The sequence below is a fragment of the Ipomoea nil genome, unplaced genomic scaffold, assembly GCF_001879475.1.
Source record: "Ipomoea nil cultivar Tokyo-kokei standard unplaced genomic scaffold, Asagao_1.1 scaffold0482, whole genome shotgun sequence".
Classification (NCBI taxonomy): domain Eukaryota; kingdom Viridiplantae; phylum Streptophyta; class Magnoliopsida; order Solanales; family Convolvulaceae; genus Ipomoea; species Ipomoea nil.
The window spans coordinates 4,914,589-4,924,958 of record NW_017616910.1 but is presented as its reverse complement, the minus strand read 5'-3'; the positions used below and the strand labels follow the sequence as shown (position 1 = coordinate 4,924,958).

Here is a 10,370-nt window from a genome sequence, read left to right as displayed (position 1 = left end):
AAACTCTTCCTTATTCACGGTGATTCCGCAGCAGTCTGAGGAACTCCTGTTCATCAGACAAAGGACTCAAGCATCAACAACTGAACTGGAGGTTAGTAGGTTTTATATTTATTGTCACGTATTAAAGTGATTACGTGGATTTTGTACTTACATTTGGTATCAGAACCTGTTTAATCTATGCCTAATTTCATTCAATTGCATAAATATATAACATTTGCATATGTTATATACACTGTATGATTGAGAATACATATGTGAATATTTTTTGCAATTGTATTTGTCTAGGTATTGGAAAAAAAATTTCTCTCGCATTAAGCATAAATATTTCTTTTTAACTACAATTATTAGCTATTGAGTGTGATATAGGATGATTATTTTCGCTCACGAACAACCGTGGATGTCAAAGAAAGATGACCTCAGTTGTTTGAGATAGCCATGGCCTTATATATATATATAACAAATTTAGACAACCATATGTGTTGTCCAAATTTGTACTATCTTCAAAGTGGCACAGAGGTTGGCTTCATTGCAGAGGAAGGCGAAGATGAAGATGAAAATGGCCATAGTTGCCTTTATCACAAAGGGTCCATATCTTAGTCATTCATGGTTCACCAACAATACTTTGTTGGTAATATTTAAAAAAAAAAATACAAAATAAAATTATATTAAAATTTTGAAAAAAAATAAAATTGTATACTTAGATCCATATCAGCACTAGAAAAGTTATATACACACCATATAAATAGTATAGAAATTATGAATCTACAATATAGAAATTATGGATATAGATTCGTATACAAGATGTGCATGGTGAACACGTGCTCACAACATAATTTTTGCCTATCTCAGGGCTCCATTGCGTATGTTTGTTGGTTTAAGGTGTTTAAATGATTTTTGTTTTAGAACTTAATTGCACTATTCTGTCAACTTAGTAGTTTATTTGACCACTTTTACCAATAAGAATACTAAATAAACTGAAGTTCAGACATTGAGGAGCGCACAAAAATTGATAACTTTTAAAAGAATTAAGTAATTGAATCTTTACAAATTGATGGTGATGAACTAATTACATAATAATAATTAAGAGACAAAAATGTGTGCTACGGACTCTCTATTATCAACCTAATGAAGCACACAGAGATAACAACATCCGTTTCTACTGAGTCTCAATCTCATAACCTTTCACATAGAAGAGGTCACTACATGTCATCTGAGCACAATGTGTTTGACTCTTTTTTTTTTCTTAAACATAATTATTAAATTTCTTAAATTTTACCTCAATTTTTCTAGCAGGTACTAAAAAATAAAATACGGAGTTTTTTTGAAAAGGATTAAAAAATAAAAACAGAAATGTGGGCCAGCTAGAATTAGAGTACACAGAATGGAAGATGGTATCGGAATCAAATAGGGTCCATTATAAAATCCTCAAAAGCCGAATCACTATCAAAATAACGGTGAACTTTAACTGTATGCGGGCCCGCATTGCCTCTTTCCGTCTCGAAAAATACGATTTCAACTTTCTAATTCTACTCGAACTTTTATTTATTTATTAAATTTTTGGTAATTTATTAATAATTACCACATCAAAGAGTAAAAGTTAAAAAGTAGAGATTGAGATTCCATATAATAAAACTCGAGTTAATACCCAAAATCATCCTCGATTATAGTGGTTTTTCTCAATTTCGTCCTAAACGACTTTGGTGACCTAATATCGTCCCAGACTTTCGTGTTTCGCTCAATTTAGTCCCAGACTTTTGTGTTTTTGCTCAATATAGTCCTTCATTTGTTATTCTGTCCATTTGGTGTTAAATAAATAGACAATTCAGTAATTTTAATATTGGCATCTCTTTACTCATAGACATGTGAACTGCAAAATCCTTTTTTTTTTTTACGAATTACTTCTAGAATTACTCCTAAAACTGCGAATATAAAATTTGATTTGCAGGTCCGAGAGTAATTCTGGGTGTAATTCGTACAAGAAAGAGGAATTTCACACTTCACAAGTTGAAAGTAAAGAGAGATCAATATTGACATTACTGAATTGTCCCTTTATTTAACACCAATTTGACGGAATAACAAATGGAAGACTAAATTGAGCGAAACACAAAAGTCTGGGATGATATTAGGTCACCAAAGTCGTTTAGGACGAAATTGAGAAAAACCACTATAGTCGAGGGCAATTTTGGGTATTAACTCAATAAAACTCCGAGTTGCTCAACCTGATTTTGTGTCAAATTTAAAAAATTTATATTCTCGACTTCTCACGTATATCATTTATGAAAAAACACTTACCATATATCAAAATCTGTAACTATCATTAATGTGCAATTTTTTTCTTTTTATACTCATATAACAACTAATACCACCTCTCAAATTCACATCGACATAAAAATATAGCTTCCCCCACCCCACCCCCATAATTAGATGAAGTAATGGGATGAAATGAAAGTACATGAATACAATTCTTTTTTTTTAGTAGGGTAATAGGGTTTTAAATAAACTATTACAGGGCGTTTGGTTGGAGAGGGCAATTATGTGGGAAAGGAATTGTAATTTTATGGGAGTTGAATTATTGGGAATAAAGTAGGAATTTAAATTTCAGTGTTTGGTTGACAGTAATAGAATTACTGGGAATTTCAATTCCAATATTTGGTATACATGGGAATTGAAAGGGAATAAGTAGTATAAAGTAAAAAATGTCCATTATGGTTGTTAGACATTAATTTTAGGTTAAAAAAGGAAGGGGTAATTTTGACTCATCACTATTTTTTTTTCCCAGGAATTAAAATACCGGGGAGGGGGGGGGGGGGGGGGGGGGGGAGGGGGACATGGGATTTTAATTCCATGAAAATGGGGGAATTGCAATTCCCTCCAACCAACTACAGAATTTAATGGCCTTTGGAATTATGTGGAAATTAAGTGGGAAGAGAATTTAAAATTCCTCCAACCAAACGCCCTGTTATAATATAATTAAACTGAAATGTGAGTATACTTTATACTTGCATATGGAATCTACGAATTCGTGTAGCTAATTAAACATTCGCTAAGCAAGATAGGCTCTTCAAGTTTGGGAAGAAGATAGGCTCTTCATTCTTGATAGTTGCAGGACTAGGATATCGTCTTTTGATTATTGTTTGCTTCATTATGTTTCTAGATTAGATAATTATTTAGCTCATACATTACCATCTACTACCTTTACTCAATCGACTATTATGTACTCAGGCTCTGATCCACCAATCTCTATTTCTGTATATTTTAAATAAATACCGTATAGGCTCCTTTCAAAAAAATTAAGAAGCATAATTACATTGGGAATCTATATATTTGTGTAGCATCTACATGTAACATCGTGTCGCCATATGAAACCAAATTGGTGCTTGTCAACGCCAACGATGTGTGTGTCACATGCATGGACTACATGCACATATATATATATATATATATATATATATATATATATATATATATATATTCGTGTTTCAAAAAGAATATGTTTCAAGTAAAAAGTAAGAATTGATCTGATCAATTTATTTGGATATATCAACTATTGAGAGTTATTAAAAAATTAAAATAAAAGAAGGTGGAATCAATTATATATTTATCATTTGACAGTTTTTTTTATTTTTTTATTTTTTTATTTTATAGAGTGGTGGACAGTTTTTCAATCAAAAGTTCTTAATTTAAGGGGCTACACATATTTAATCATGTCCATGCAATTGAAAATTTGGATAGTGTGGATTAAACCACATATATGATAACACATGCCCCATGTAAAAAAGTATATATTGATCTCATTCATATATTTAAGTTAATCATATCAAAAGTTAAAAATAAGTTTTTTAAAAAAGAAACACAACGACATTTCTATAATAATGACGGTGTATTTAAAAATTGTATTTAAACGATCTTGTGTAGCATACTCGACTACTCAAACTGACGAATATATTGGGAATCGACCCGAACCGACCCGAGGGCGCGAAGCAAGAACGAGTCCCGGGGCGGCGCCACGTACCCGCCCCGGCCGAGGCCTCGTCACGTGGCCCCCGCACGGGCCACGTTGGAGGCCGGGCTGGCCTCTCCAGGAGGCCGAGCCGACCTCCCCATGGGCCCGGCCCGGGCTCATGATGAGCTTGGCCTGGCCCCCGCAGTGCGGCCTGGTCGCGAGACCGAGCGCGTTCAACTCCAGATCCAACTATCCCCGTTTTAGGGGGAGGCGGTTGGGGGCTTAGCTTGTATAAAAGCCCCCCTCCTTGTCCTAACAAGGGACAGCCTATCTACGATCTACTGTTCTTACATACTCTGTCCTGAAATACTATTGTAATAGCCAATTCTACGGCATTTAATACAATCTATGGTCTCACGGCCTTTGCTATAACGTTCGTACTACTTATTTATTATCCGTATTCTTATTCGGGTTAGTTAAGTCGGACCCCCGGTTTAATTAATTTCATCATTGGTGCTCTTGTTGAGAGCTGCTGTACAAGCTTAAGCGCTCTCCCTACTATCGTTCATCCACACCAATGGCAAGATCGAGATCCAGCTCTCGTCATACCAATGGTTCCCGCGGCACCCAGCTCGTCGCGAACTAGAACGGTCCCGACGGGGCCCCCGCTCCCAGCATCCAACTGGCCGCCTCTACCAGGTTGGGGGGAGATCTGAGGGCCCAGCTCACCAACCACCGTAGCAGTGGTGCACCGCCACCACCCCTGTCGCCCCCGCTCCGGCTCGCGCACTCATCCAGGAGGGGGTGGCGGTCTTTGAACAAGCCTCTACGGCGCTGGCGCGCGTCGCGGCGGGCCTTCGGGCAGAAGAACAAGCCGCCCTAGGCGCCACCGGAGGGGCGCCGGCGTCGCCTCCACCACCTCCCACCCGGGGGTGCAGCGGTCCAAGTACCCGGCCACCCCAGGCACCTATCACCCAGGAGGAGGTCAACTCGCCTCGACCATCGGAGAGGCGGGGAGGAGGGGACTCTCGCCGAGACCGCCAGCATGACGGCGATGGAAGGGCACCAACCAAAACCAGGTCCGCCCTGGAGAGGTTGGGCAATCACGTGTCGGCCCGGGATAGGCTGGGTCGGAGGCTAGCCAATGGTTCCCGCGGCACCCAGCTCGTCGCGAACGGGAACGATCCTGACGGGGCCCCCGCTCCCAGCATCCAACCGGCCTCCTCCACCAGGTCGGGGGAAGATCTGAGGGCCCAACTCACTAACCACCGTAGCAGTGGTGCACCGCTACCACCCCCTGTCGCCCCCGCTCCGGCTCGCGCACTCATCCAGGAGGGGGTGGCGGTCTTTGAATAAGCGTCCACGGCGCTGGCGCGCGTTGCGGCGGGCCTTCAGGCATAGGAACAAGCCGATCTAGGCGCCACCCGAGGGGCGTCGGCGTCACCTCCACCTCCTCCCACCCGGGGGCGCAGCAGTCCAAGCACCCGGCCACCCCAGGCACTTATCACCCAGGGGGAGGTCAACTCGCCTCGACCATCGGAGAGGCGGGGAGGAGGGGACTCCCGCCGAGGCCGCTAGCGCGACGGCGATGGAAGGGCACCAACCCATCGACCCCACCAGCGACGTGAGCAGGCCTCCCGGGTCCAACGATCGGGTGAAATGAATGGTAGAGCTCCGAGCTCCCATCGAGAAGAGGTCGAGCAGCTGCAGAGGAGGATGGACGAGCTCCAGAAGAAGATCGATTAGAGGGACGGATCTCCAGTGCCCCAGGATGTGTTGTCCTCCCCGTTCACAAACGTCATCATGGAGGAGCCCTTACCTCGAGATTTTCGCTTTCCCACCATTAAAGCGTACTCGGGGACCACGGACCCGCGGGCACACCTGACCAGGTACAGGGCCACCATGATGATCACCGAGGCAACAGACGCCATCCTATGTAGGGGGTTCTTCGCCACCCTGGACGGGCAGGCGCATGATTGGTTCGGATCCCTCTCGACGGGGTCCATCTCCACCTTTCCGGACCTCACCCGGCAGTTCCTATCTCATTTCGCTACCAGCATACAGCGGAAGAAGCAAATTGCCGACCTGTGTGATTTGAAGCAGGGGAGCTCGGAGTCACTAGCCGAGTACCTCAGCAAGTGGAAGAAAGAGGCCATGGGGGTCGCCGACTTTGATGGGAAGTCGGCCATGGTGATTTTCCGAAACAACTTGAGGTCAGGCGCTTTTCACCAGGAGCTCATCAGGTACCCCCCCAGGAGCTATACCGACCTGATGGACAAGGCAGCAAGGTACGCTGACGCCGAGGCTGCTGGGAAGAGGAAGAAGGAACAAGAGGAAGGAAGAGGTCGAAAAGACAAGGCGCCTCAGGAGGAGCGCAAGGCGCCGCGGCCACACCGACGTGAGTACGCTGAGGGGCCCAAGCTGAACTCCACACGCTATCTCACCCCGCTGACACAACCTGTGGGTACCATCTTGGCGCACGCGGAGGACCAGGAAATCGTGGTATTCCCGAAGGAGGAGTGCATGAAGATATCGGCGAGGGGGGACCCCAACAAGTACTGCAGGTTCCACCGGCAGAAGGGGCACGATACAGACGAATGCATCCTCTTAAAGAGACAAATCGAGGAGCTCATCCAAATGGGTTACCTCGGCCAATTCATTAAGAGGCCCGGCCAGGCGCAGGGCCAGAAGCAAGGCAGTGTATGGAGGAAGGGGGGTGGCCAGGCGCCATCCACCTCGGCACCCCGTAAGAGGGACCAAGACCACAGCTCTGAGGAGGAGGAGAAGACGACAGAGGACTCCCAGCCCCCCGAGGAAACGTACCATCTACGTCATCTTCAGGGGGCCCGAGGGAGGGGACTCGCCAGCCGAGCGAAAGAGGTGGGTGAGAAGCTTGTACGTGGGGAGGTCACGCGAACTCCCCACGAGAAGAAACCGAAAAGGGAGTCCATCACGTTCACCGACGCCGACCTGCCAGATGGGCCCCTCCCCCACCGAAACGCCCTGGTGGTCAAGCTGGACATCAACAACGTGGTGGTGCACCGGGTGCTCGTAGACACGGGTAGCTTGGTGAACGTCATGTACTACGACACGTTCACCCAGCTAGGACTTTCAAGAGGGCAGCTGGAGCAGGTACGGACCCCCCCTGTCCGGGTTCACGGGAGACTCAATTGAGACGGAGGGGTCGATCACTTTGAAGGCGGAGATAGGCACCCCACCTCACACCAGGAGGTGGGAGGTCGAGTTCGTAGTCGTCAAAATCAACTGCGCCCACAACATCATTCTCGGCCGACCCGCCCTAGAGGACCTCAGGTGCGTGATTTCCATGGAGCACCTGTGCCTCAAATTCCCGACACCGACCAAGGTCGGGGTCGCCCGAGGGGACCAAATGGTGAGCCGCAGTTGCTACTTGAAGGCGTGCCGCCAAATTGGTCAGAAGGACCGCCAGGTCCACACCAGGACGGCCACGTAAGAGGTGGATCTTGGCATTGCTATTCTAGGAGGAGGACCATTCCCCTCCCCCAATAATGTCTTAGTGAACGACAATAAGCGGAATAAAGTTTCATGTCACGAAACACGTTGTGAGTAAGACACTTGTTACGAAGTTGGTTCTCCAAAAAAAAAATAAATAAATAAATAAAATCATGAAACGAAGAGGGAACGAGTGCTCACTCATGACTTCCCCCCGCAGACCCTAAGGGGGCACGAGGTCCGACCTCGCGTACTAACCCCGACGGAGGACGCACCCTAAGGGGGCACGAGGTCTAACCTCGCGTACCAACCCGAACGGAGGAGCCCGGTGGCTTGGTCCAACAGGACTGGGCCCAAGCGGTTAGGCGCACCCTAAGGGGGCACGAGGTCCGACCTCGCGTACCAACCCCGACGGAAGAGCCCGGTGGCGTAGTCCGAAAGGACTTAGCTCGAGCGGTTGAAGTACCCTAAGGGGGCACGAGGCCGGACCTCGCGTACCAACCCCGATGGAGGAGCCCGAGTGCCTAGGCTTGAACGAGCCAGGACAGAGCGGCTATCGCACCCTAAGGGGGCACAAGGCCGGACCTCGCGTACCAAACTCGATGGAGGAGCCCGAGTGCTTAGGCTCGAAAAAAAAAAAATCAGGGGCGGTTTGGAGGACCTCGGCCTGGCCCCCGCAGCGCGGCCCGGTCGCGAGACCGGGCGCGTTCAACTCCAGATCCAACTACCCCCCGTTTTAGGGGGAGGTGGTTGGGGGCTTAGCTTGTATAAAAGTCTCCCTCCTTGTCCTAACAAGGGACAGCCTATCTACGATCTATTGTTCTTACATACTCTGTCCTGAAATACTATTGTAATAGCCAATTCTACGGCATTTAATACAATCTACGGTCTCACGGCCTTTGCTATAACGTTCGTACTACTTATTTATTATCCGTATTCTTATTCGGGTTAGTTAAGTCGGACCCTCGGTTTAATTAATTCCATCACAAACGTTGGCAAAAATTCAGCTAATATGCATAAAAAGTTACATATGTTTGAATCACATTAGGGTAGTAAAATTTGAGAAATGCAACCAAAGGAGCATATAAATGAGGGAGGAACACATGACTATTAGCCATCCAATCATAAATTACATTCTTTATGAATACGATTCCATTTTAAAATTCTATTACAAGAAGCACATTGAGTTTAAGTAAGAGAACACACCTAAAACATATAAATTGATAGATTTAAATAAGAGTTAGTTCTCAAAATGTTCTTCTGACTATGGTCTTTTCTTAAATTGGTTCTTTGACTTTTAATTGCACCTAAAGTGGTCCTCTGACTGTTGAATTTTAAGTCAAAATGGTACTCCGTTAGTTTTGGTGTTAAGTGGGTGTTAAAATGAGGGATAAAATTGGTAATTTAGGATTTTCACTATAGTCAAAGAACTATTTTATGTGCAATTAAAAGTCAAAGGACCAATTTGAACTATCTATTTAATATTTTAAAAGAAAATTCCATTTTATGGACTATCTAATTAATATAACCTAAAAGTTTCAATTGTGTATTATCGTATTTAAATTAATATAAAATACTTAGAGTTTATCTAATTAAATTAAAAAGCATTTATGAATATAATATTAATAGCGATGATATACAATTTATTCCAACCATTTTATATTTTATTATAAATATTCTTTTATCATGTTTTGAAGTTTAAAAAAAAAAAAAAAATCGCCTCCGATCCAATCCACTGACCAACATTATTTTTACATTAATTGTTAGCTAAAAAATTATTTTAAAAAAAAATTAACTTAGAATAATAATTTTGATTATTAGCCTAGTACTTATATATAGTTGTACAAATTAACATTAACTTTGGATTAACTCTTTATTATTCATGAATGTTTGACATTATGTATTTGGAATTTTGGATTTTGATTTTCAATAATCATAAATAGGCATACATATAATGACAAAACTATTGTGAAAAAATACAACCAAATAGACACCAGACATAAACCACTGCTTATTAAAAAAAAAAAAAAAAAAAAAAGACAATAGTTAAACACAAACGGATAAGAAAGATAATAAAACAAAATAATTGTCTATTACGAAAAAAAATATTGCTTTATAGGGGCAGAACAAAAAATGGTGGTCAGTGGAGGCAAAAAATCTATACTATATATAATAACAAAATCTTGAAATTTAAACTTCCTGCCCAATTCCTAAAAAATCTCTCTTCCCAATAAAATATATTGATTTCTACTTTTTCATTCGTACAATAATTATGGGTTAAAGTTGTGATGTGTCAAAAGTTCGGCAAGGCATAACTTTTGACTCGGTTGTCCGTTTTGGACAAATGTTTTTTGAAATCGCGTATTTTTTCAAGATCTATCCACCGCAAACAGCCGTAGGCAGTTTGGCCCACCAATTTCTAAAAAAATGCTTTATTAAATAGTTTTTAAGAAAAAACTATGAGAACCTTATGTTTTATTAATGAATTTTTAAATTTTTTAATTAAAAATTGTCCCGTGCATTATTTGATAATCTCTCTTTATAATTGGTCAAATTATTTAATTATGGTAAATTAGGAAATAATTAATGATGATAATAGAAATCCTAGAAGAATATTAGAATTGAAGAATATTTAATTATTGTTATATTATTATTGTGACTCAAGAAATACAATACAAGAATATTTAATTATGGTTATATTATTATTGTGTGCCTCACTGCTATTATATACTAACAAAACTTGAAAAGAAACTAATAATAATAATAATAATAATAATAATAATAATAATAATAATAATAATAATAATAATAATATAAGTGTTAAAATAATATTTAAAAGTAATTAAGTGTTAATAATAATAGTAAGCAATGTTGAAAAAACCGTTAGGCGCCCTCTAGGCGCCTGGGGACCGCCTAGGGCGCCTAGAGCGCCTAGGCGGGCGCCTAGAACGCCTAG

The 10,370-nt window shown here is 42.5% G+C and overlaps 1 protein-coding gene across 1 annotated transcript; it reads left to right on the top strand.

The window, feature by feature from the left end:
* The first annotated feature begins 5,845 nt into the window (after positions 1-5,845).
* Positions 5,846-7,117, top strand: LOC109173569. Its single transcript, XM_019322809.1, has 2 exons — positions 5,846-6,445; positions 6,557-7,117. The coding sequence occupies exons 1-2, from the start codon at positions 5,846-5,848 to the stop codon at positions 7,115-7,117; spliced, it is 1,161 nt and encodes a 386-aa protein (XP_019178354.1).
* The last annotated feature ends 3,253 nt before the right edge of the window (positions 7,118-10,370 follow it).

Coding starts and splice junctions, on each gene's coding strand:
- LOC109173569 (XM_019322809.1), top strand. CDS start 5,846: ATGATGATCACCGAGGCAACAGACGCCATCCTATGTAGGGGGTTCTTC. Junction 6,446..6,556: donor CGGAGGACCAGGAAATCGTG/GTATTCCCGAAG, acceptor ATCCTCTTAAAG/AGACAAATCGAGGAGCTCAT.